General features: G+C 54.0%; 7 protein-coding genes across 7 annotated transcripts; 3 read left to right on the top strand and 4 right to left on the bottom strand.

The window, feature by feature from the left end:
* Window positions 1-1750: 1750 nt before the first annotated feature.
* BDP81DRAFT_457292 (uncharacterized protein) lies at window positions 1751-3891 on the bottom strand (the record flags this gene model as incomplete). The annotated part of the gene is made up of 2 exons (XM_060593267.1): window positions 1751-3196; window positions 3292-3891. The coding sequence occupies 2 exons, from the start codon at window positions 3889-3891 to the stop codon at window positions 1751-1753; spliced, it is 2046 nt and encodes a 681-aa protein (XP_060450440.1).
* Window positions 3892-5401: 1510 nt separating this feature from the next.
* BDP81DRAFT_307951 (multi protein-bridging factor 1) lies at window positions 5402-6120 on the top strand (the record flags this gene model as incomplete). The annotated part of the gene is made up of 2 exons (XM_060583409.1): window positions 5402-5557; window positions 5815-6120. 2 exons carry the CDS (start codon window positions 5402-5404, stop codon window positions 6118-6120), a joined length of 462 nt encoding a protein of 153 aa, XP_060450439.1.
* A 551-nt stretch (window positions 6121-6671) lies between these two features.
* Window positions 6672-8249, bottom strand: BDP81DRAFT_308760 (uncharacterized protein; the record flags this gene model as incomplete). The annotated part of the gene is made up of 1 exon (XM_060583492.1): window positions 6672-8249. The coding sequence occupies one exon, from the start codon at window positions 8247-8249 to the stop codon at window positions 6672-6674; it is 1578 nt and encodes a 525-aa protein (XP_060450438.1).
* Window positions 8250-8729: 480 nt separating this feature from the next.
* Window positions 8730-9226, bottom strand: BDP81DRAFT_415601 (uncharacterized protein; the record flags this gene model as incomplete). Its single annotated transcript, XM_060589469.1, has 2 exons — window positions 8730-8976; window positions 9027-9226. The coding sequence occupies 2 exons, from the start codon at window positions 9224-9226 to the stop codon at window positions 8850-8852; spliced, it is 327 nt and encodes a 108-aa protein (XP_060450437.1). The 3' UTR covers window positions 8730-8849.
* A 7325-nt stretch (window positions 9227-16551) lies between these two features.
* Window positions 16552-18609, top strand: BDP81DRAFT_308478 (cytochrome P450; the record flags this gene model as incomplete). Its single annotated transcript, XM_060583463.1, has 7 exons — window positions 16552-16771; window positions 16922-17118; window positions 17197-17543; window positions 17610-17735; window positions 17819-18222; window positions 18265-18377; window positions 18496-18609. The coding sequence occupies 7 exons, from the start codon at window positions 16552-16554 to the stop codon at window positions 18607-18609; spliced, it is 1521 nt and encodes a 506-aa protein (XP_060450436.1).
* Window positions 18610-19625: 1016 nt separating this feature from the next.
* BDP81DRAFT_389505 (glutathione S-transferase) lies at window positions 19626-20777 on the top strand (the record flags this gene model as incomplete). The annotated part of the gene is made up of 2 exons (XM_060587269.1): window positions 19626-19739; window positions 19818-20777. 2 exons carry the CDS (start codon window positions 19626-19628, stop codon window positions 20775-20777), a joined length of 1074 nt encoding a protein of 357 aa, XP_060450435.1.
* A 2385-nt stretch (window positions 20778-23162) lies between these two features.
* On the bottom strand, window positions 23163-23858 carry BDP81DRAFT_82514 (uncharacterized protein). Its single transcript, XM_060596342.1, has one exon. It carries the CDS (start codon window positions 23770-23772, stop codon window positions 23305-23307), a length of 468 nt encoding a protein of 155 aa, XP_060450434.1. The 5' UTR covers window positions 23773-23858; the 3' UTR covers window positions 23163-23304.
* Window positions 23859-25777: the final 1919 nt, after the last annotated feature.

Raw genomic sequence — 25777 nt, 5'->3', positions numbered from 1 at the left:
CTCGAACTCGAACAGCTCGACCCCGCGGAGGGGCACGGAAGGGTGGGCTCAGAGCAGGTGAAGATCAAACCAATGCTCGGTTTTGCGCCAGCCACGGGCGTTCGGGTCCCTTGGAGAAAACGCCCTTTCACCATCCCAATTTGTCATTAGAGCCCTTTCTCCATAACAAAAGGTACGTCTTTGAGATCCCTCGTTTGATCGAAGCTACGGTTTGCTGACGAGATGGGATCATTGCTTCGAGAAACACTGTACAGTCTTCTCGAACGCAGCCCTCAGCCGTCCGCCCTGGACGAGACGATTTGGAATTTTCGATGCGGGGCCCGCGTTAGTGCTGCTGCAGCTTGCCGGCACCTTAGCACGACACACCGGACATTCATCCTCCTCAGCGGCAGCTCGACTAGAGGAGAGTTGAGAGTTCTGTCAGTGTGAAGTGTCAAGCGTGTGCAGGTCGACCCCACTGTCCGGTCGGCATACGCGCATACCACATACCTCCTGTGTAAGGTACTCCGTACTTGCCTATCAGTCGCATGCCTAGCAGAGTGGTTCAACCAGCATTCTTTTGCAAATCATTGCGAATCGAGTAATGGCAACCACCAAATGCGGTGCGAGGCGCCTGTGGGTGAGCTATGTTTGGCGAGTGTGACGTGACCCCGGTCCTCCACTGAGTCCACTATCGAACACCTCCCCCTCCACACCAGCTTCCCCCGGCCCCTCGGAACTCGGGGATCCAAATATGGGCGGGGAAAAGGGCGCCACCTTACGGGCAGCGTTCCGAATCACAGCTCAGTATTCCAGATGCCATTGACAAAACGTCGAATCAACGATTGAAACATGAGATGACTTTCACCCGTCACGCTCGTCAAACGAACCAACTGATTTGACAGATTTTTGTTTTTCTTCTCTTCTCTCCCATGAACGCTGCTCAACTTACACATTAGATGGCATGCCGAGTAAGGGCACGAACGTATGCCGCGTGCTCAATTCGAGTATAGCGTCCCCTTACTTGGACCATGCAAGCTAACGGACGTGAGGTAAGGGAACCCCTCTTCCAGGTAAGGTACCGTATGCAAAGAGATGCAATTCGGCGTCCACTGCCCGCCCGCCCCAACACGGGCTAATCAGATTACCTGCCAAATATGCTTTTTGGTTGGGGGGAACCACGGAAAAGAGAGAGAAGTATTTCAAATACCAGCTGTAACCATTGGACTGCTTTAGATCGCACGCAAAGATCCACAACTTTGGGGGATCTGCTTACCAGCATCCATGACAGCGCAGCTCGGTGTGTGGACGTGTGATGACTTTGTGCAGTGGTGCTCATGATACGCCGGACTGCGGCAAGTAAATGATGAAATGTAGGTGAGCTATCAACTTTATCTCCTCGGGCTTATCTGAGACGAAAAAGATCTCCCCCAGTGACAGTGAGCCACGGAAGACAGCTCGTCGCATATGCGGAAGGGGAGGAACCAGCCGGGCGATGCAGATTATGAGCAGCTAGCTGCCTTGTTTGATCATCGGCGACATAGATTGAGAGGCTGAGATGGACTGGTCCAGCCAGAGGGGCATCGTCATCTATCTGGAGCAAGTTTGGAGAGTTGGTTTCTCCTGCTTGTTACATCTTAGCTCTTGTCTCCTTCTCTATGATTCTCTAATAGGCGCTCCTGATTGCGCGTTTTCTAGTAGGAGGAACACAACCGTGAGCCGCATGCATGGCGCTTACTGAGGATCAGGTTACTCATTATCAAAAGTTTTCTCACAACCTCACGAGCGGAGCTACGGTCGACGACAAGACCCAAGCGACGCCCGCGCGCAGGATCATGTGCTGCAAATCCAGGAGCTCCACGCTCCCCAGCGCCAGGCGGTCGGCGAGGAATGACCGTAGCACGAGCGACCTGTAAGCGCTCCGCGTCTGCCTGTCCGTCTGCCCGAGGACGAAGCCGTCCATGGAGGAGATGTGGAAGTCGCGGATATCGACTTTTTGTACGCCGGCGCCGTCCCCTCGTCGTCCGTCCTTGCCGGTCTCGGGATTCTTCGAGGCCGAGGTCAGCGGCCGCTCGATGCGGTCGGGCCTCTGCCGCAGGGCGCGGATGGCTCTGAAGTAGATGTAGTCTAGGACGTTTGTCGTCTTTAGGGGCGGCGCGGGTTTCTTGAGGATGAGTTTTGGGAGGACTTCTGGGTGCGAGATCCAGAGCGTGCCGTTGTCTTGGAATTCGCAGCATATGGCCTCGAGGTCGTGGGCGTAGCGCACGAAGCGGGTGTAGAAGACGGGGGTGAGGATCTTGATGTCGAGGTGCTCTGCGCGTTTCGGGTTCTTTCTGGCGGCAGGCGAGAGCATCGTCTCGGTGGTGCCTCCTCCTCCTCCTTCTCCTGCACCTCCTCCGGTGGTAGAGATTCCCGCGGGGATGTACGTGACGGCGATGGCGGCCGTGGACTGCGCGACCAGGTGACGGAGGTACGCCCGGAAAACGGGCTCGAGCCGGCTCTCCGTCGCGTCTGCTTTCCGTCCGATGCTCTCCTTCAGGGGCTCCGGGCGGAACCAGACGTGCAGGCCCTTGCGGAGGGATAAGACGGCGGCTTCTTTGACGATGCGGGGGAAGGTGACGAAGCCTACCCACCACCAGCGGCAGAGGAAGATGAGTTTGGGGAGGAAGGTCATTGTGCCTGGGTCGATGGCGGGGGCCGAGTTGAAGAGGCGGGCGACGATTTTGGGGTGGTTTTTGGAGGAGGAGAGGGTGATTGTGCTGTCGAGGGTGTAGGCGTAGTCGGTCCCTGCTACGCCGGTGCCCGCGCCGGCGCCGCTGGATGGTGGTGGGAAGAAGTCTGTTGCGGAGAGGGCGTAGGATCCCTTGCGGGAGTTGAAGGGGGAGACGTGGAAGTCTTTTGGCCAGGTTTTTGTCATCCTGACCTGCTGCTGCTGCGTCTTTTTGGCGGCGCCAGCAGGGGATTCTGCATCTGCTTCTCGTGAGACTGGCTCTGCGGTGCCTTTCTCGTCATCGAGACGCTGGCTGAGGGGTACGGCGTCCGTGGTGAGAAAGTACATCCTCCGCTCGTCAAAGGTGTTGTTCACCTCGAGCACCATGGCCGTCAGCTCCCTGTCTCTGGAGTAGAGGTACCAAAAGGACACGGGGTTGAAGTGGTATCCCAGGAACCGGGCGGCGGTGACGAGGTATGCGTTGGGATACTGCGCTGGATCCGCGCCCTGTGTGACTGTGTGTGAGCCTTACTTCGTTCCCGTGTGTGTCCGTGTACATGAAATTCTCATAGTACGGGGGTGAGAGAGAGGGACACCCTTACCTGTGACGTGAGATACGCATCAAGCTTCCCCCTCAACCCGAGATGCCCATTCCCTCGCTCGAGATAATCCGCCGGATCCACGTGAAACCATGCCCTCCCCGCCGTCCGCGGCGCCAGCGAGAACCACGATAGCCACCAGCCTGCTTTGTCGACGTCGCACGAGACCATGCCGGCGTAGTTGCCCTTCCACCCGACGGGGATGCCGACGACGAGGTACGAGTACACAAAGGCGTGTTTCTCGGGGAACGTCCGCCTGTGTGTCGTGGTGCAGGGGATCAAGAGCGGTTTCACGGCCGTCCTTGTCCATCTTGTCGTCGTCCCTGTTTCTGTGGTGGTGTTCAGGCCTAGGAGGAAGCGACATGTCTGCAGGAAGATGAAGCCCAGGAGGAAGCCAGGGAGGAGGAGGAGCTGGTTGCGGAGGGAGTGTGGGGTGATGTAAGGGGAGAGGAGAGCGGCGAGGAGGTGGATGTTGCGGTAGGTTGTGAAGAGGAGGAGGAGGGCTGTGTCGAGGTAAGTTCCGAGGAGGGAGTAGTATGTGAAGCCTGCTAGGAGGGTCAAGGGCTGGAGGCCCGGGGCGGCGGCGGCGGCGGCGGCGGGCATGATGTATGGCTTTTTGTTTGTTTTCTCCGTGCCGGGTTGGAGTTGCGCGAACGGGCCGGCCGTTGAGGTGTTGGGGGATTGCCGGGGCCGAGGCCGGTGGTCACCGCGCGTTTGGGAAGGATGCCGGCGGCCGGGTTGGTGGGATATGTGCCCGGCAATGTTATGATGATGAAGAAGTGCTGTATATTACTTTCATTATGAGGAGCTGGGATGGTTTGTGGGAAAACAAGATGGTATTGTCTAAAGGCAGTCTTGGTCTCTCAGTCATGGATCACGAAAGCTTGGCTATTATGTCGGTTGCCATATCGGGTCTTTCGGTGGAGGACGGTGCGGGTTGTGGGCCGATGGGCATGTTCGATGAGATCAAGACTCTCAGTGAATCCACCACCTCAATGTGAGGACCCCGTTCCATGAGCGAGCTTAGTCATTCCGAGAGTCCCGGCTGGCGCCAGGTGCACGGTGTTTTTGGCCTGTCTTGAATAGCTTTCGAGAAGCCAGACAGACTTTATTGTTGCCGAGACATCATATTGAGTCATTGGGACTCATTGGAACCTGTGCTGAGAACGTATTTCGCTTACTTCCGGGCTATAAAAAGCATATTACCAAAGCCAGAATATGACAAAGGCGGCGGTTGCTATTTGGTCAGGGTTTTAGGTAGCAGCACATGGGGGATGAAAGAACTGAGGGGGAAACGATGCCTTACTTCCGTTGAGGTAACTGTGATGAATGACAACGGAATGAACAATGCTTTACTCCTTGGAGGCCGCTCTTCCGGATTTTGACGGGCTGGCTTGCGCAAAACGACGACGGCGACGACGGCGACGACGAGACCTTGAGACCTTGAGGGCCACGAGGGCCTCGAATCTGATCTGATGTGTGGCGCAGTCAGGCAAAAATAGAGACCGGTAAGGTACCTTGGTCAAGCGCTCAGCTGGAGGAGCAGTTCACAGCGACAGTGGAGGAGGGGGAGGCTCTTCAGGTCGGCCACCCCGCCATTTGCAGCCCAGTCTGACAGTCCCGGTCTGGTGCTCTGCTGCTGCGGCGCGGCGTTAGGCACATGCAGGGATACCCGCCCCTCTTACCTCCGCCGGTTGACTCAGTTCGCTCAGTGCCTCGACTCCCCCTCCCCCTTCCCCCCTCCCCCCACCGGGGTTTTTTGCCATCTATGCCAGTCTATCGACTTCCATACGCTCACTACTCAGTGGTACATTTGCCGGCCAACCTACCAATCTGTCCCACGCACCAGCCACAAAGGCCAACCGACTGTACATCAGGACCCTCTGTTCTCTTTGACCGGCGCCTCCCAAAAACTGACGCAACGAAACCCTCTTTCATCTACCTGCCCTTCTTCCTTCCCTCCCCCTCCACCAACAAACCAACATCAAACCTCACGAGACCACATCACCAACCCTGACGAACAGAACAAAACAGAAGGATACATAGGTTCCCTTCTGTAATCAATAACTCTCAACACTTCCACAACTCTTCACACATCAACCGACCGCCCACAATGGATGACTGGGACACCGCCACCAAGATCGGCTCCAAGGCCCGTGGCGGAGGTGCGCAGAGAGAGACTGTCATCAAGGGAAAGAGCGCCCTCAACGCCGCTCAGCGCAGCGGCTCCGTCATTGGAACGGAGAAGAAGTATGCTGCTGGCAATGCTGTAGGTTTTTTTTTTTTTTTTTTTGACATCCCCCCCGCCTCCTGCGCAAAGACGAACATCGCCAATGCCTTGAAATTCACGCTTGACATCATGATCCTTTGCCCAACCTCACCCCTCCATTCTCCACAATTCTCAATCAATGAGGGGAGATGGAGAGGAGAGAGAGAAAACACACCTGGAAACCATTCATCCAGCAAAAGGAACTCAACACTTGGGACCAAAGCTTTACTGACTCTTCTCTCTTCCCCCCCAAATAGGCCACCAAGCCCGGCGTCGAAGGCCAGCGCCTCACCAAAGTCGACCGCTCCGACGACATCATCAAGCCCAACACGGTCGGCAAGGAGGTCGGCGACGCAATCTCCCAGACGCGCCAAAAGATGGAGCCCAAGATGACCCAAAAGGACCTCGCCACAAAGTGCAACACCACCCAGTCCATCGTCGCCGACTTTGAGCGCGGCAGCGCCACCCCCGACCAAAAGATCCTCTCCGCCATGGAGCGCGTCCTCAACATCAAGCTGCGCGGCGCCAACATTGGCGAGCCGCGCTTCGCCAAGAAGAAATGAGCGGGGGGCATCATCTCTGATTTTCTTATTTGATACCACTCAAAATGGTGGAATCGTCAACGATGTGAGGGAAGGGATGGGGGGAAACGAGAGAGAGCGTTCGTGACCCACCCTAACTTGCGCTGGGGAGTCTGGTCCTTTGGAAAGGGCGGGAAATGGTCGTATTGAACACAGAAAACAAAATGACCCGGCTGGTTTGCATAGAAATGCTCGAGAGGCTGGCTCTTTATGAAGGTTACGGTTCCTAGACGTTTTTACAGCACAATAGATGAGTTGGCGACTCCAGAGCTGACGATTACACTGATTCCATTATTCTGCATTTGCTGCAGTCTCTATATGTGTGTGTGTGTGACTGGTTACACCTCGTCGTGCCAAATCTAAATATTGCCCCCTGCAAGTGAACCAAGCGCCCGCAACTCTCTCTTTGAGTCTCGTCCCTATGTCTGTGTGGTATCTTCCAAACTCCGTATGCAGAAAACACGCTATGCCATGCATCAGTCCAACCTTTAATAGCACACTTCACCCGATAACCTCCAACCAGAGAAATCCCTCTATGCAAGAAGTCGGTTTACTCGCGCGGCGAGCTCCGCCTCGTACGGCTTGCGTCTCGTCTGGATGACGACATGCTCCTTTCCACCAACCGTGGCAACCCTCAACCATTCCGGTGCGACCTCCTTGGCAATCAGGCGTACCGCGTCGACACCTTCCTCCATGGGCATGGGGACGCGCAGAGAGTCCTTGAGCTTTTGCTGCAGAACAGGCATGGTGAAGGACATGACCATCTGTCCGGCCGAGTTCGACGACGACACGAGCATGGAAATGATGGCGGAGATGTCGCCGACACGCTGCAGCGCTCGCTTTCTCGCGATCTCAGGACCAGTAGGGAGCTGGATGTTGGCGTTGGCTTCCTCCTTGGCTCTGAGTCTGTCGAGGAGGGACATCTTGGTGCCGTTGGAGTTGAGTGCCGGAAATTTGGATGCTTGGACTTGTGCCTCCTTCTCCTTCTTCAGTAGGATGTCGCTCTTGATTCCTGACAACGCGCGTTGGCCCTTGGCGAACAGGGGGTTTGCCGACATCGTCGTGTGACGAATGGTAATGTCGGACTTGGGCAGGTCGTTGAAGCTAAGGTTCTCAAAGCAGATGTCGAGATCTGACATCTCATCCATGGCGCGCTGGGAGCACATGATGTGGAGATTCTTCTCGAACTGTTGGCAAAGCTCGTTCTCGTCAATGTGGCTGGTGTTCTTGCTGAGGTCCATCTCGAGGCAGAGCTTGCCGCGGCCATAGTCGGTAACGATAAAGGGCGAGCCGAGGGACCCATCCTCCTGGCCTTCTGTCTTTGTATCTTGGATGGCAATGCATCTCCGAATATCGTCCACTGTGACTCTCCTCTTTCCCCATGTGCGGGCGACGTGAGGTGTGATGGAGCTGATATCAAGAGGTGCGTTGTTGTTTTGGTGCACAAGCTGAAGAGAAACAGTCTTGAGGATGGCACGTTGCAGGTCCAGGAGCTCCAGGAGCTCCGCAGGCAGCTGCTTCTTGACGACTTCCTCCTTGACCTCTGACTTTGTGCCATTGTGCTTCTTTGTTCGTTTGACCTTTTGGTTGGCTTTGCGCACTTCAGTCTTTGCTTGGGAGATGATGTCCGACTTGCGAGTCTTTCGGCGGCTGTCGGCAACTGGTGATGTTGTGCCCTTTCGTGCAGAAGTAGTGGCGGTGATGTCGTTGGTTGTGGTTGCTGGGACGACCTCAAGCTTGATGGGCACAGGCTCGTCCTTGGTATCCTTGAAGATTCGCTGACGCTTCATAGACTCGCGTACCGGGGCGTCGCTTCTCGCATCTCTTGGTGAAATGTCTTCGTCGATCGATCTTGACTTGCGCTTCTTGGAGGGCGTCGCTGCAGGCTGAGGGGGGAGAGCTCTTTCCGGGCTGGACTCGAGCTTGATGTCTGTCTTGACTTCCGTCTTGACGACTGGAAGAGAGGAGGGAAGTCCGATGAAGAAGACCTTCTTTGAGGCGTCGTCTACAGGAACCGGTTGTGTCTTGGAGACTCGGCCGTACTTGCTGATGAGGTTGGTTGCTGGTGTAGCGACAGGCTTGACCTGCCGACGGGAAGCTGCACGAGCCATTGCGTCGAGATGTGCAAGTGCTAGTCGTCTAGGTGATGGGGAGAATGTAAGTCAGGCGGTCGAGAGCGATGCAGAGTACAGGCGGAAGTTGTAATGTAGAAAATGAGAGAATTGGCAGGCGTAATTAAAAGTCTCGATTTGTGTAGAAGGTACAAGTTGAAGTACTGAGAAGTCACGAAGAGTATGAAGAGGTTTTGTATATTGGAAGGAGAGTGGGGAGCGGAAATGATGGAGCAACGATGGCAACAACGCGCCGGGCTAAGGGGGTCGCGGACCACCGACCGCGACAGACGCGTTTTTCGAAAGGAGCACACGATGCAGGCGGGAAGGAAGTCGCGTTAAGTGGTGGGGCGCGCTGGGGTTGATGGTCCGTGCGTTCTCCGTAGGCGACACTTTCCCAGCGGCCTGGGCAACGGAAGCTCTTCCCGTCGCAGGTCCCCCAAGAAAAGGGACGGAAAAAAAAAGTTGAGGAGTCAGTCTGGACAAAGATTCTGCCCGGCTTCCAAACTCGCACGCCAAATTTGGGACAAGCATTGCGACCACTGTTTTGTGATTCCCTGCTTGTCCCTGCTTGCCTCATATCTGTCTATAACCCGGGGATTAGGCTGTTCGAGCTGTTCCATTGCAAACATGGGACGGCCCTTTCCCTCTGTCAACCGGCGAACCATTCGCAGGACGAGTCACAATCCCCGGATATTTTAAAACGCAGCACATATAGACGAAGACGGTTGGTTGCCAGAAGAAGAAAATGTGTTGTCAATGTTAATTCATAGCTAGAAAGGCCAATTTCCTAAGTGCGCACAGAAAATGAGTACGCATTCTGAACGATGTGTAAGGTGGAACGTTTGTCGTCTCCAACCATCATCGTTTTTTTTGATGGCTACTTGCTGCCAATAATCCTTTTGCAGACCAAGAAGAAGAAGAAGAAGAAGAAACCCATGATATGTGCCAGCCCTGCTTTTTTGTGTAGACCCCATTCGCGAGCGATTCGAAAAACAGTTTGCTCCGCGCCTATTTCGCCCCGTACTCCCATGATGTGTCCGTATGCTGATTGTACAAGTAAAGAGTAGCCCCCTGGCGAACAGTGGGCAGAAAGAATTCGTTCGTAGCTCTGGACGAGAACGTCTCATCGGCGGATCGATGACTGCCAGTGGTCCGTAGCGAATGATACCGGGCTTGGTGGAGGAGGCGCCGGCACGCTGTAGTCGTTCTCTTGGATCATGTGTACAGGCGTGACCGGGCGGTGGGTGGTTGAGGCGAGAGTCGCGTTTAAACTCGTGTAAAGATCCTGGCCCGTCATCAGGCGCAAATTCCTCCGTTGAGGAGGAATGGGAAGAGGCGAGGCGATCTGGCTGGCAGGCATTTTGATTGTTTGTGCCGGGGAAAGAAAGGTGAAGACCTATCACGTAGGTATTAGACGAAGAGTCTGGAGGTTGCTGCGTTGTCGACGGGCTCCACGTACCGATGGTGATGGGTCTGTATTCTTACGGAAGAATCTGGGGAAGAAACGGGGGTTATAAAGACAGCTGTGGATATGGTTGCTTGTTGAGAGGCGTCGTCGAGGCTGGAACTGGTGCCGAGACACAGTAGAGTGGAGTGATATTCCTTTAGATGGGGGAAGGCGTATGTAAGGTAAGTAGGCAGTGGACGAGATGGAAGACAGCGGGCGTAGTGAAAGTGCAGACGACGGAATATTTAAAGCTGAGAGCCCCAGAAGAGAATCGGCTGACGGACACACACAGAGAGAGAAAAGGCAGAGAGCAGAGAGAGAACGAAAAGGGTGCGACCGGGCGTTTGTGCGCGATCCGTAACAGAGATTTCACAATTCCTTTCCCTTGTGTCGTAAGTAGACCGAACACCCCCCCCGGGCTGGTCAAGTCGGTGCGCAAACAAGACAAGGGTGGGTGGAATGCCTGGGAGCAAAAAGGACCCAACCGAACGAACGGTCGAAAGTGTGGGCTATGGGCAGAGCAAATCGACAAGAGGCGCGGGTAAGGTTGCAGTTGCCGGGAGAGTTCAACGGAAGCGTGGGGAAGAAAGTCAGGGGTTCCAGCGATGAAGGGGAGATGAGCAAGACCTGTGAAGGGGGGTTGTGTAGGAGTGAGAGGAGTGAGAGGAGGATGAGGGTTCGGAGAATGACGAGGAGGTTGAGATGGACGAGAGTTTGCTCTTTGACAGCTCACGGGCTCCAAGACAGGCGGAAACAGAATGCAGACTGGCAGAGTACCTTACCCGATGTTGGACGGACGTGGAATTGAGACAGGATGAGAAGGGCAGAGAGGCAGACGAGGCAGGTATTCGTAGGTACACAACGAAGATCGCGGAGAGCTGGCATGCGAGGCTTGCGATTTGCAATGTCGCAATCTAATGAGGCAAAGTATAAGACGATGAAGCACCTGGGCTTGGACTGGGGCTGGCTTGTCGTGCTTGTGTCATGACGAATGGGCGGCATCGTGTCTCGGTGGACTGGCTGTAGTATATTTATGATTACCTTGGGCAGACTCTTCACAAACCCACGTCTTCTGAAAAGGTATGTAGTTGATACTTTGCATCCCTATTGAAACCCCAAGGTACGGATACATTGGTCTGCCTCTGGAAATCAGGCTCGTCGGCCAAAAAGCAACATGTCGTGCTGTCCAATCTTCTGTCGTGCTGCCTTCTGTTTGTTGTGCTGGCTAGCCCCAAACCAGCTCCCACGGTCCATGGATGGTGGAGGTCTCCCAAAGACAATCCCCGGCTTTCACGGGGAGCGCTGGAAGCCTGGTAGCAGAGGAATGTTCCATGTGGATGTTCCTCTACCAGGATCAGGGCCGATTGCCCCTTTGAGAGAGCTCGGCGATGGGGCCGGATGGGCTGACCCTGACCGTTCTGGTGTTCGGTGTAAGAGGGGGGGGGGGGGGGGGGGGGGGGGAGTATCCATACCGGGAAAATGGGGGCAACTACAGATAAGGTACCTGGCGACACGAGGTGGACAATACAAGTCAAAGGGGTTGAACATGTATCCGTACTCTGCCGAGGCAGAGCTCTCGCCGCCGTGTACCTCCCTGCCTATCCTTCGTCTTCGTTCTTTGGGCATAGGTAGAGAGAGCATGCCGCAACGATGGAGGAAAGAACTGCAAATACCGCTTGGCAGGCAATGGAGCCGGCGCATCTCCTCGAATAAAGAGATGATCACTTCGGGGAAACAGAGAAAGAACGCCGGCGCAAGTCATGGCAAGCTGGGATAGAACAGAACAGGGCTGTTCCTTTCCTGCTGCGTAGAAGCTCCCACGGGTTTTACCGCCATTCGCCTCTGGATCATCCCAGCTGTCGCATGCCGTCGGTGAGTTTTCTTTCTCTCTATCCGCTGGTATCCATCGTCTTTTTCTGGCCCCGGATTTTCTTGCTTATGCGGGTTCGAAGGACGAGAATAATCGCCCAACAGCCTAGGACCTTGCACTATGGGGGAACTTGCGGGCCAAACGGATCGAATGGATGAAAATAAGGCGCGAGGAGGGGGCTCCGTCCAGTGTCCAATTCTGATCAAGGTCGTCCCATCCGCCGGAAGTCGGAAGTTGTACCTTCTTTTCCCCCAACGTATTGGACGGAAATCGTACGGCAAGCTCAACCTTGCAATCAACACCCAGGTTGAGCTGCCTGAGGACGAGGTGCTGGGTAGAGGACTAGAGGTACGGATACCGGGTTAATGTGGGGTGAGAGGTATCTTGGTACCTCCGAGGCTCCGCTTGCCTTTCCCACGATCTGGACGGTTACGGAGCTATAGCTTGCATCCTGCGTTACTGAATCCATTCAAGTTGGCAAGGCGGCATCCGTCTAACCCATTTTCACTTGCGATCGTCAAAAGATGGGACCGAGGGATAGACCTTATCTCGGTGACAAGCCTTAAGAAACTAGGTAAACTCCAACCCGAATTTGGAAGTGATAAAACAACTTGGACTAGTTTCAGCCACCCCTATCTGATTGCAGAGGGGAACGGGATAAGGTAAAAGAGAAAATCCTCTAATTGTCACAGAGTCGGCCCTTATTCATTGAGGTAAGGTAATGCTTGCCGATGGGGAGACGGGGATGGCAAGGCCATGTGTCTTCTTTGGTCCACGGGGCAATACAGTACTTCGTACTCCATACAATCTGCTTTTTATCTGACCTTCGGTTCGTGCGCCGGATCGCCATGCCTCCTTACGCGGGCTTTTCTCGTCCGTTCTTTTTGAGGTGATCTCGTTGGGGGAATGGGATAGAGAGGCACAGAGCATTTCCTCATTTTTATTGAATTTTTTCCTCTTCAAAGGAACCTGGAACTTCCCTCCCACGACCTCTTTCCTTGCGGTGGACCTAATGAGACTCCACTTATCAGGTACGTAAGGGGAATGTGGGGTCTCTCTTGCATTTTGCGGAGAAGCCCGCCAAAAGTAAGGAACCCCCAACTTCTTGCATTCCCCAAACTCTGGGGACGGAGCCACGGTCAAGGAACTTCCAGGTTCAGGTTCCCCCCTATGAAGTGCACAACACACAGCACACGGCAGCTTCACACCATCTCGTTCCCCCAAACACATTTCGGCCACGAGGTGGACGGCGGACTAGGCCTGGAAACGACATGCTGCTACATCCTACACACCTCACCTTCCCGTCCTGCGACGGCACCCTTGGGTGACCCCCAACGCGACACTCGTTTTGGACTCTTGATCTTGCGAGACAGGGGCGTGGAGGCCAACGTAGCTAATCCAAGTACGAATACTTCGTGGCACGCAGACACGCAGACTAAAGAGAAGGCGTATTGATAATCACGATATGTTAGGGCGTGGCGTCCTACCACTTACACGTCTCCTGCAGCACTCATCAACAATGCTGCGAATTGTCAGCAAGCCCACGTAGTGCAATCAACCAGCCCGCTCGTATCAGGCTTCCCAACTTCCCGCAAACGACGTAAATATCCCCCCTTCGCCTCGACTTGCGGCTTGCCTCCTGACTCACGGCCCCCAAAGTCTCTGGTCCAACCTCACTTGTTTCTGCCACGTTGCCTCCAGGCTCCAGCTGTCAAAAGAATTTCCCACACCTTCGCGGCGTTTCTATTGTGCCCCAAAACATGCACACCCATCGCCGTACCCTGATCAGGACGGACAAATTCAAGGCCATTGGCGTCATGGCGCCGCTTACCCTTGAACAGAGGCCGCCGTTCATCAAGACCTCATTTCACTTCCCATGCCAGTTATCATGGCTGGACTATCGTCCTGCCGCCACCTCCCTCGGGGAACTCAAGCCGTCGCAACAAGGGTGTTAACCTCGACCGTCTCTACTCGTCCAGCGTGTTTGTGCTACCGGGTGTCTACGCGCTTCGATGCGAATGGTATGTTTTAGCCTGCCGGCCTCGGCCCAAGCTTCCGCTACTATACGCTCGGATGGGGGATTGACGTCCAGAGTACGAAATGCTCACCACACTCCTGTTGCATCTTACCGTCCCCAATGCAGCTTACCTGACCACTAGGAACTCCTGGTTGTCATACCGAGTTGCGGTGTGCAGCTACGCCTCGGTCTCTGGTAACTGACTGGCCGACAGTGTCTGCCGTGGTCGCGGCTCAGTGCCCATCCGACGCTGCCAGGCTACCCTCGGACACGAGACTTGCTTTCAAAAGCGGTGTGCACAGATATATTACTGTATGATTGGCGCCTCCGTAACCTTTGCTTTGTGTTTGCTCGTCATCAAATATTACTATTTCAGCTGTCCGCTACGGGTAGCTAACGCCCGTACTTTAGACTCCCGTTCCCCGCGTTTCCACCAAGCATACGGCGCCGCGCCCCGGCTCCTCATTCGACCCCGCCTTGCAGCATTGTCTCACCTGGGACGTATAATTTCAGCTCTTCATCTTACCGCCAATATTGCGTCAGAAAGAGTTCGTCAAGGCCAGACCATCTCTGGCATGCAATAAATCCGTGAGCTCAGTTCTGCCTTGCTTGTTGTTGTTGTTGTTGTTATCAGAGCTAGCAACCTGCTCGATGTCCTGTGTTCATCTCAGATCGACGCGAAGTTATAGCCAAGTGGTGGTCTCAATGTGAGGCCTGGAAAGCTTCCTAGTGTGGCATTCCGCCTTTGCAGAATATCATGTCGCAAACGAGGCCTCTCCTCGGAATGTCTCGCCGTTCTGCGACGCTACCACACAGAAGTATCGCCATATTGCTCTCAGTGTGACATGTCTTGAGGGCAGCGACTGCCGCCGATGGGAAATCGATCATGAGCCAATGAACTGCAGCAAGCTCGCGCTGCTTTCATACCTAGACGCGCAAGTTAGATAATGCCTGAGGTTATGGTAAGAGGCCTGTTTGTTGAGAGCCGTACTTGCATTTGTTGTGGTCTGAAAACACCAACTCGCCGTTCGTAGTATTCTGACAGAATTCGGAATTGTACCGTTGCGCCATATACAAAAGAGAGATCCCTCTACTGCATTTAGGTAGTTGTGGGTACATATAGTTTCCGTCATATTCCTAAACCAAACACAATCTTTGCCCAGCTCCTCAATACCGGGACCAGGCCGTGTGCGCATGGTGAGAAAGGTCTCGGTGAGAAAAGGTTGAAGGGCTTCGCCAACGAGAGGTCCTACCCGTCGACGGAGGCAGCTTGGACAGCGTCAAAGTAACACCCCAGGTTTGATCGCGGTTGAAGCACGATCTACCGAGAAACTTGGGACGATCCGGGGATGTCTAGTACGATATTCCGATTCGTCAAAGTCAACGTCGGTATGCCCGCACAAGGTTTTGGGGAAGGGGGGGGATGAGACGCAACACCCGGCTGCGGTCAAGAGTTGGGATGAAAAAGTGAGATGATGGGCTGGCAGCGCGGCCGGTCACCCGACCCGGGAGCTGCTGGGATGCTCCCGGGCCAACTTGTTGAGAGGGAGCCATGCAACCACATTGCCTTTGAATCTGCACTTGTCGTCTCGAGGGGCTAATGGCTCTCATATCATCCTACAGATTGCTGAAACTTGTACCTTGCAAAGTCCGAATGTTGGCGTCATGAAGTGCGTGCCGTCCGTTTTAGCTCGGGGTGCCTTGTGGGGCCGTTCCGTCTGTGAACCCGCTTTCTTAGCGGCCGGGCGGGAACGTCCTCTGGTGCTGCACATCAAGAAATTGCGGCCTATATCTGATATCCATATTGAGTCCGTTTGATGAGTAACTCACTCATGACAACGTAATTAGTCTGTGTATTTGGGGTTCCCTCTTCCCTTTTTCTTTTTAAAGTCTGCCTATCCCTGTGGATGTCTCTTTCCTTGTACGATATTGTACTCACTGTCATGTGAAAATCACCGTCTTTCGTTGTCGATATTCAAGCGGAGTCAATTCTGCTTGTTTTCTTGTCTGTATCGAGAGGATCGCGAGTTTACATCCGGAGTAATAGGATGCAAGTTGTGAATGACCGAATCTAGTTCCTACAGATCTTTTATGAACAATTACTTCAACGATGGGGCGCATTAATATGACTTGCCTTTTCATAGTGTAAGGAGCCCTCAATGCTTCTTAAGAAACGCTTGAATTGAGTGACGCCGAGCCTCGTTTGTAGAGAAACCCATCCTCTCTCAAAGCTTTACGGCACTGAGTTTCATTTCTGAGGCATTGTCTGGCCAAGATCGCATCAGATCTCGCTGGTCAGTGTGTACAGATCCCCTTCGGATTCTCTCAAACTATACATGAGATTCAAGTCGTTGAGAAGGTCGTTTTTGCCAAGGACCCCGCTATCTGTGTGCGAAGCCAAAGGTGGTAAAACGAGGTACCACCAACTGCCCAAGCATGTCAGACCTAAGGACGTGGTGCATTAAAGATTCAGTTTTCAAGCCAATTGAACAGCTCGAATGACCGTACGGCAAGATATGCACGTTCTCGGGGGAAACATAGTAGATTCGAAACCTTTCGGAGCACAGTGTGATTATCTGATCCGGGGGGGGTTCTCCGCCCCCGTATCACGACCGTAACACGCATTGCTTTCCTCAAGCCTTGGGAATGATTAAAAGTTTCCCCCAAACAGGGGAGCAAGTGGATCTTTCCAACTACCTGGTCCAGTCATAGGCGCGATGTGCTCTGCCCCGTCGCTTCAGTGGGGAGGATATTGCCAAGTAGTTTGATGTGAGAACCAAGGAACAATGCCACGTGGTTGGTATTTGCAACCTTTGGAAAACTGTGACTTGCCATTTTCTTCGAATTGGCAGTCTTAAACACTTGCATATGTCACAATCAGTCATAAGAGACTTTGCCGTATAAAATATCCTACTCAGCCTTCAGAATGAGCTTCCATCTATCTGGAGGTCCTCCATTCACTCCTATGTTCTACTGTTGGTGGGACCGGCATCCTATCTGGACCACTCTGGCTACTGTTCTTGCGATCTTTGTACTATTTCGAGTCTTCGGGACAGTGAGACGATACCACCGCCTCCGGCACTTTAAAGGTCCACCCCTGGCAGCTGTGTCGAAGTTATGGCTCCTCAAGACCGTGACGGGATCTCGGGGTGACCTCGACTTCTACAAAGTGACCAAGAGATATGGTGAGTACCTTTCCCCTTTCATACCCGAGGACGTTGCCGCCGACTCCCGTCCGAGAAGGTACTGATTTCCGGATGAGTGATGGTCAAATTCAAGAATGGAAAGCGTAGGCGCAAAAGACGTAAGGACTAACGAACCCCGATATTACGCAGGGTCCCTCGCGCGCATCGGTCCCAATGATCTCCTCAACGACGATCCTGCACTCATGAGACACATGCTCGGCGTGCGGAGCGCGTACCGGCGCTCAGACTGGTATGATGGCATGCGCTTCAACCCGTCTAGGGACAACGTCCTCTCGTGCAGAGATGAGGATGAGCATACCAAGCTACGGTCAAAAATGGCCGCCGGTGTAAGTTTTGTCAGGTCATCAATCGGTAACTTCATTGTGGAATACTGTGGGAAAGGCTGACGAAGAGGCTCTCTTTAGTACTCTGGCCGCGAGGTCCAGGCCTTTGAGAAAAAGATTGACGGGAACCTCTTCCGGCTAATCAAGCTCATCGACAGCTACGTCGACGCCGGGAGACCATTCGATTTTGGACGAAAGGCACAGTTCTTCACGCTGGACGTCATTTCTGACCTCGCGTTCGGGGAGCCGTTCGGGTTTGTGGGATCTGATTCGGATATGTACGAGTATATCAAGACGACGGAGGATAATCTGCCCGTCTTCATGGCTATGACTGTATTACCTTGGGTCATCAGGTTGTTTCGATACCCTTTTCTTAGGTCGATGTTGCCCACGGAGAAGGATCCGCTGGGTTTCGGGAAGGTGATGGGGTAAGAGATTGGCTTTCTTCGAGCAGTGCTCTGAAAGATAGTCCCCGCTAACAATTTTGATCCCAGAATAGCCAAAAAGTTCTCCGCCGAGCGGTTTGGTTCTGGTGGAAAAGTCCAGAGGGATATGTTGGGTTCCTTCGTCGCCCACGGTCTCACGCACGAAGAGGCTGAATCCGAGATCCTGCTCCAGATGTAAGTTCTGCACCTGCCCCCCCCTATTTCAGTCAAGATGTAACCAGAGAGAAATGAGCAAAGACTTATTCATCTTTTAAAAGCATCGCCGGCTCCGACACAACAGCAACAGCAATCCGCGCGACGCTCCTCTACATCATCACAAACCCCCGCGTCCACAACAAACTCGTCGCAGAGATCCTATCTGCCACCACCGCAGACGCTTACACCACTGAAACAGCCACCCGCAACCGTCTCATCATCACCGACGCGGAAGCCCGCAATCTGCCCTACCTCCAAGCCGTCATCAAAGAAGGGCTGCGCGTCTTCCCGCCCGTGGCGGGTCTGATGGCCAAGCAGGTGCCACCGGAGGGCGACACGTGGAACGGCGCCTTCATTCCCGGTGGAACGCGCATCGGGTGGTCTGCGTGGGCCATGTTTCGTCGACAAGACGTCTTTGGCGATGATGCGGACGAGTTCAGGCCGGAGAGGTGGCTTGCGGGGGAGGGTGACCGTGATGGTCCTGGCGGTAGTGTGGAGTCAAATTCAGGGAAGAGGTTGCGTGAGATGGAGGCGACGATTGAGTTGGTGTTTAGTTATGGGCGGTATCAGTGCCTCGGACGGCCGGTTGCGTTGATGGAGTTGAATAAGGTATTTTTCGAGGTGAGTTTTGTTGTGTCATTTCCACCTGCTCTCTCTCTCTCTCTCTCTTCTTTTCCCTTTCGACTGGCTTTTGTTGAAGATGAAGAGCCGGGTAACATTCTGACGTGTGATAATGTAGCTCCTTTTGCGATTCGAGCTTACCATCTGCGACCCGTTGAATCCGTGGAAGACGTTCAATTGCGGTATCCACGCGCAATCTGAATATTGGATCAGAGCCCGGCGGAGAGTGTAGTTCATGGGTTTCTGCAGTGTACGTGGGATAGTGAACGCGGCGGGGTCGGCAGTAGTTCCGATGGCTTTTTTACATTCAAGTTGAAATCAGACCTGAGAAAGTAGCCGGCCTACCCAATGTGCAAGAACCAATAGTGTTAGACTCCGGTAACTTCTCTACAGACCGTGAGCTTCGATTCCCGGCCAGACTTGTGGAGCTCTGAATATCTTTCCAAGTTTTGTATTGTACGAATCATGACAGTTTAAGGGTGTGACGAGAGGAAAATAACAAATGCAAGTATGCTGTAGAATTTATGACTGAACAGCACCATGGAATCGTCTACGGCTATCTATCGCCTTGGATTGTCAAACCTATTTTCACTGGCACAGAAGCAACCATGGCATCAGACAACGTGCCAGAGCAGTTCAAAAGCTGGTGTATTGCGCAAGAAGTCTCGCGGAACTGCAGACAGATAAGTAGCCCCCATGCCTCGTCCCACGATACACCCTTCACAATGGCATCAGAACTACATCTCAAACGATATATTATACCATCGATTCAAGACTCATATTACAGAATCTATAATTTTTCCTACGCGAGGATTTTAATAAGAAAACACCACGAATTACCAGGTTCAACGGATAAAAGAGGTCAGAAGTATAGCACCCAATTGGCTAGCTCACCATGGTTGACAACCCCACAAAACACTCCCATTGGCCAATTTCTCCCCCCTTTAACCCCGCATGCTCCACGTTAGCTTTCAACTGGGGAACGCCAGGTCGCGTTTGTGCCTCGGCATCTCGAATATCTCTCCCGGTTGTTTCGAGGTTTCCCGCCAGTCTCCTTCAACGTCATTGATCTTCTGAATATTCAACATTCATCAACCGTCGATTTCATCTCATTTCATCTCATTTCAATTTTATACTGCTCGTCCAGAGATAAAGAGAAGCTCAGCCTTTTCTTACCGCATGCTCAGTTACTTCATCTCACTTCATCTCATTCCCAATCACTCCAGCCGTAATACCTAAACCGAAATAATGGCTTCATCCGACGAGGAAAAGAAGATTGTGCTATACCACTACTCCGCCTCGCCATACGCAAAGCGGATCGTGTGGTACCTAGCTCTCAGAGGCATTCCCTACGTTCAATGTGTAAGTTTTGCAAAATTCCCACAACCACCATCTATCTCCCTGGTCTACAAAACACTAACAAAAAAAAAACCACTCTAGATGCAACCACCAGTCCTCCCCCGCCCAGACGTCTCAAAACTAGGCCTCAACTACCGCCGCATCCCCATCCTCGCCATCGGCCGCGACATCTACCTCGACACGCGCCTCATGCTCCGCAAGCTGGAACAGCTGTACCCATCATCCTCGCGGCCTCGCCTCGGCGCCACCAGCCCAAACCACGCAGCCGTACAACGCCTCCTCGAAGCCCTCATCATCGACTCCGTCTTCTCCAACGCAATCAACGTCATCCCCACCAACCTCCCCATGCTCAAAGACCCCAAACGCACCTGGATCAAAGACCGCTCCGACTTTGTCGGCGGACAACTCTCCACTGAGACGATGGAGCGCGGGCGGCCCAACGCCGTCAACGAGATCCGTCGCACGGTGGAGCTGTTGGAGACGACGCTGCTCGCCGACGGGCGGGACTGGATTTCCGGCACGCAAGATCCCTCGCTGGCGGATATCGAGGCGGTGTGGCTGCCGCTCTGGTTAGCCTCCCTCCCCGGCGCGCTGCCAGCGGATCACATCTCCAAAGAGCAGTTCCCCAAAGTCTTTGCGTGGATCGAGCGGTTCCAAAAAACGACTTCGGAAGCGCGAAAGGCAGCTGGAAAAGTCCCGACGGTATCGGGCGACGAGGCGGCGGAGATTGTGCTCTCGTCACCGTATAACGAACCTACCACAGCAGGAGGCGGTGGCGGCGGCGGCGGCGGCGTCGACGCAAAGGACTTGCTCGTGATCGCGCAGGGTCTCAAGGCGGGCGACGAGGTGATTGTCTGGCCCGCCGACACGGGCGCCTCGCACAAGGACACGGGGAAGCTGCTTAGCCTCGATGGGGAGGAGGTCGTGTTCGAGAGCACGGGGCCCAAGGGGACTGCGAGGGTTCACGCGCCGAGACACGGGTTCCGGGTGGAGAAGCTGGAGAGGTACGATGCGCGCACGGGGGCGGCCGCGAAGCTGTGATTTCTCTTTTTTTTTCTTTTTCTGCTTCTTTTTCGCAAGCGACCACGGCCCGAAGGGTTTTGCGACTCCGTCGTTTCCCGGGTGGCCGTTTGTCGGAAAAGGGGCATGGGATTGTACCTCCGGCCGAGAAGCGTCCTCATTCCAGAGTGCCTGTACCGGAGCGAGGAACTAAGGACTACCGGGCTCGGCGTGACACCGTACGGCGCAGGTGGGAAACGTGCAAAAACGCCCGCGCTACATCACTGATAAACCACCCATCGAGAATCTGTAGCATCGTCAGGCCTTATCAGAGTGGGAGGAATGTGATCAACATCTGCAGCCCCAAACATGTCAGCCGCGCATCTAGTGACGAGCTGAGATGTTCTTGAATTAGACATGCTGAATATTTCAGCCCCAAACAATGGCCGTTCGTACGACTTTCCCATCGTCCTCACGCACCGAGAACGCTGTTTCCGGCCTTTCTTAAAAACCGCGTGCTGATGTGTATACATAGGCCGGAAAGGGCAAGCTGAGTTTCACCCTAACGCGCACCGGCTCACACAACTGAGGTTGCTGAACATTTGTTGTCACTGCTCAAGCAATGTAGGTGGAGTAGTCGGCAACGGCTAGAGATCTAATGTCAATCTCGATATGCTCACACGAGCTTCCGGGCTAGGCTTGGCGGAAGGACGAAGTCTACTACCAGCGAGCCGCGGGATGTAGGCTTCTACGTCCGGCTCCTACGTCCGGCTCCTACGCCCGGCTCCTACGCATGCCGATGTAGATTTTGATGCAATATCCGGGATTCTTTGGACGCGATAGCCTATCACAGGGTACCTAACATCTGCCGACACGGCCCGTTATTTGGGAATCTCATCCCTCGCAAGGTAAGGTCTTGCTCGATCTACTCGGAAGAAGAGATGTATACTCGTGTTTGCGGGATGTGAAGCGAACACTCATAATATGGCACGCAGTGTCACGATATCCAGATGTTGATATTCAGTTTTCGGAAGGCCCCTCTGTCGATCCGGCTAAGAGGCGCACAACCCTCCAGCTGAGTCTGTGTTGAAGGTTTCCATCATAGACAGGCGTGTCGACGATTCTGCACCCTCAGATCATCGGACGAGACCCTCCGCCAGGGACCCGGAGGGCGAGTTGAGGCTTACACAAGGCACTTGTGGCGCTGACCCGGTGGAATGGAGCAGCGGACGCCGCCGGACGGAGAACATTGGGCCTAGACGGCACGATGGCCAAGCGTGTTGTCTCTAATTCGAGGCACGACGTGGGTTTGTCATTCTGGACCCGAATTCCCCTTGCGACGTTGTGGTTCGCACTTCGCTAGACGGAAATCGAGCGTGGAGCAGTCGGATCGATATCGAGATTGATGCCGAGGACAGCTTTAGACTATCTACCTAGGCGCCTATCCAAATGTGCCGTCTCATCCATCCTCTAGTCTGGTTTCTGCCGTCATCGCTCCGTCAATGTATCCTGGGGAAGCTTTCGACTTGGTTATACCAGCATCAGTTCCGTAGAGATACCAGGCCAAGCTGGGAACCGTATATAATGCGTTGAAGACTCAAAGGGGTCGAGTGGACAGGGCTGCGAATACAGTGTGACACGACGCGCTCGCGAAAGTGCAAAGTTTGAGCACAGTGCGATGTGAAAATGGTGCGGAGAGAGGAGCAGAGGCACGCAGGTTGCAAGGATGTTCTCCAGGTCTAGTGCGTCATAAGACGGTAGCCGACGGGACAAGTCATTCTGCTCCGGGGATACGTACCGTTTGCTGACCTGAGACTCCCGTTCGCTGGTCGGGTGCTTCTCTCATGTGGGCATCCAGCGCAAGAACAGTGAACACCCCCTCCCCCCCCCCCCATCCAAGCAAACCACGCGTGAAGAGAACGGGAGCAAGCGGTCTTCGTGGAGCAATCCAGTGGGTCGCCGGAAATCAGAGAAAATTTTGGAAATTCCGTCATTGTCGCAAATTTACGTACCTTTCTTGTCAGAGTCGCAACCTGTACCGTCGATTAGGCCAGTCTCCGACACAAACTGCTCGTACGAATGACCGTGAATAAGTCAAGAGGCCGTTTCAATTTGGGTTTGTTCACTGTGAAGACCTCGCGTAGCCGCATCACACCTTCAGGATCGCATCGCCGACGGTGCCGGGGCGACGATGGGGTGGGAAACAGCGTTGGGCTCGTTTGCTTGGCTTCTGTTGGCTCAGATTTTCTATTCGTCAGCATCTGGCTAGACACAGTTACGTCATGACCAGTGGCGCCACCAATGCGATACAGAAACTGAAAAGTATCGAGACATTGCGGACCCAATTGCAGTCCGGACATTGGCCAAAGCTGTGACCATCGAGCGCATTTGGTGCCGTTTTCGAGAACTTTGCCAATCTTCCGTCTCAAGCTAAAAACAGACCACATGAATACCTAAGGCCGTGACGTAATGTTTGGAAGCAGACAGGCGCAACTGATGGAGATGCGAATCGCGACCTATAGTGCTGGTATCCGTAGAGCTTCGCTTGTCAAAACGGCATCAACTAGTGTTAGCGAACCATTGCGAAAAGCAGCATGAATCCTTGCCGTTGGCGCGTTGTGGAAACTGGGAGCTTGAGGAAACGGGGTGAGCATTTCCAGGTTGTCTTCCCGTGTCTGGCTACCCGAAGCCTGAAGGGTATCGCCTGTCTGGGTGCGAGTGTTGTGACGCAATTTGTTGTACGGATACGCTCCAGTGGAGTGTGAGAGAGCGTGGACTGGCTACCGGGGCCTCCCTGACCAAGCTGCAGCTCTTTGCGGCACCCTATTGGATATTGAAGACCGTAATTTGCCACTTCGGGCCTCTCAGTCGCGTCAACAACCGACCGTCGATGTAGCCAGTTGTGCCTCACTTCCACCGGCAGATTTGGGTCAGGACCTTCAGGTAACTGCAGCTTAAAAATCCACAGGAATCGGCCGTTGTGCAAGGACACGCAAGTGCAGCGACTTGGAGTGATAACAATCCTCTGGACGAGCATACCGGTTGGTGCTTTTCTGTAGTCTGTACAGTGGCTATACGGTTCAGGTAGACTGGCGGGATCGTGATGGAGGATGAAAACTCTTGCTCGAAAAGGAAATGAGCATGTCGATCTCTTCACCGTAACGATTTTCCCGTGGCCAGATTCCTCCAGGGGACCGGCAGCCGCACCCTTTAGACACCAAGCAGGGCATAGGTGGCAGGTGGTCCGATGGCGTTGACTGTTCTAGACTCTCGCGAAAGGTGTGATGCAGGGCAGGGCGATGCGAAAGGCTGGGTCGAGGTCACCGTCGATATGTTTCTTGCTGTTCGGTGGATGAGGGTGGATGAGGGTGGATGAGGGTGGATGATTGTAGCTGTAGAGAGAAGAGTGGCTCGGTGGGCGATTATGAAGGAATGGGAGGTGGATTGTTCATTGTCGTGAAGTCAGTCCCGCAAACTCCACCTTCGTGGCGCCTGAGGAAAGGCAAAATAAAAAAAAGAGAGCAGAAAGGGGACAGGATGCCATGGCCCATGATTGCGACAGGAAGGAAAAGTGATGCAATCAATGCAGGGGTCGGAAGACTTGGGGGAGGGGACCACCAAATGGAGACGTGCAGCCACAGTAGCAAACGTTGACTACAGATAATGGCTGGGTGGTGCCAGCTGCGTTACGACACTGAAGGGGGGGGGGGGGCAATACCCCCATACCCCCTCCCCCCCGCCCCTCCCCCCCCCGGCCTTGCATCTTCAACCAAACGGCGACTTCCACTGTCTACCAGCTAAAAGCCTGATTGGTCAACTCGCGTACAGTGTGTGCAATTGTGCCGTCCGCGTCTGGGACGACCGCCTGATATTCCACACATGTCGTACAGTGCGGATATCCTTGACGTTGGCGGAGGGCGGGACGGTGATAGCAGCGTGGAAGAGAAACATTTACGTGCCGAGGGCGGGACGGGAATCTCAGCGGCTTCAATGACGGTGGCTGAAGACCTCAACAGCAAGCGAAGATATGGTGGTGGTGGTGGTGGTGGTGGTGATTGTGGTCCGAGGCATTGCAACAACCGTCTCGACATCTTCCTTCAGCTGATAAATCAAGATAAGGCGAAGATGAGAGAAAAAATGGCCACTCAAAGGCAACATGTGTCCGTAGATGGAGAATGCGAACGAGAGGGTGCGCGGCTTCGGCAGAGTCGTCTGCCGTCATTCGCCTAAGGCGATAAGATGGGATGGAGTCTGATGTAGGTAGAGGTACAAACATCTTGAGTCGCTCTACACTTGCAGTAGGCTAGGATTGGTGGTCAGGTCCCCAATAGATAGGTATGTTGGGCGACAACCTAAAGCCATTCAAATGCTTGACACCTTGAGAGAGCTTGCGAAATCCGAGAAGGAGGACTCGATCGAGGATGAATTGTTGACCGGGCCCTCATGTTGGTTGCAATCGAGGCAGCATTCGTTCCTCCCGTTCCTTCCTCGCGCCATTGTTGAACGCGCACTACGTACCTGTTCTTCCGTAGAGGTACGAAGACCGGGACGAGGTACCTTGCTAAACTGGAATGCCAGACTGGTGTGGTGGGACCATCTCCCCATTGGTAAGCCGTTCTTGGACGTCGGAGCATTCGGCGCACAGTGCGACAAAACAACACCCCCACAAAAAGCCCCAGCGTTTCTCGCAGAACAGGGAAGGAGGAAGAGAAGGGGAAGAGGGAAGAAGAAGAAAAAAAAAAGGCCAGGAGTTGCTGGACGAATACCAAGTGGAAGGAAGCGCGCAAGAGCAGCAAAAAGGCAGAAAGCCTGTCGAGAATGAACCAGGACGGGGGGGGGGTCATTGTTGGAAGGGGTGGGCGGGCACTGGGCGTGGATGAGGACATGGACATGGTCGTGGGCGTTTTGGTGTCAGAGTGTGCGCCGCCGCCCACCCATTTTCTTTTCTTTCGTGCGCCCTCGCCCTTTTTTTTTTTTAAATCGACCACCGCGCAACGTCATACTTGACCTGTGACGTCTGCCGTTTTTCTCCCCCGACATCT

The sequence above is a fragment of the Colletotrichum phormii genome (assembly GCF_030913505.1).
Source record: "Colletotrichum phormii strain CBS 102054 chromosome Unknown BDP81scaffold_2, whole genome shotgun sequence".
In the NCBI taxonomy this organism is placed as follows: domain Eukaryota; kingdom Fungi; phylum Ascomycota; class Sordariomycetes; order Glomerellales; family Glomerellaceae; genus Colletotrichum; species Colletotrichum phormii.
This window is presented reverse-complemented; position numbering and strand designations above follow the sequence as displayed.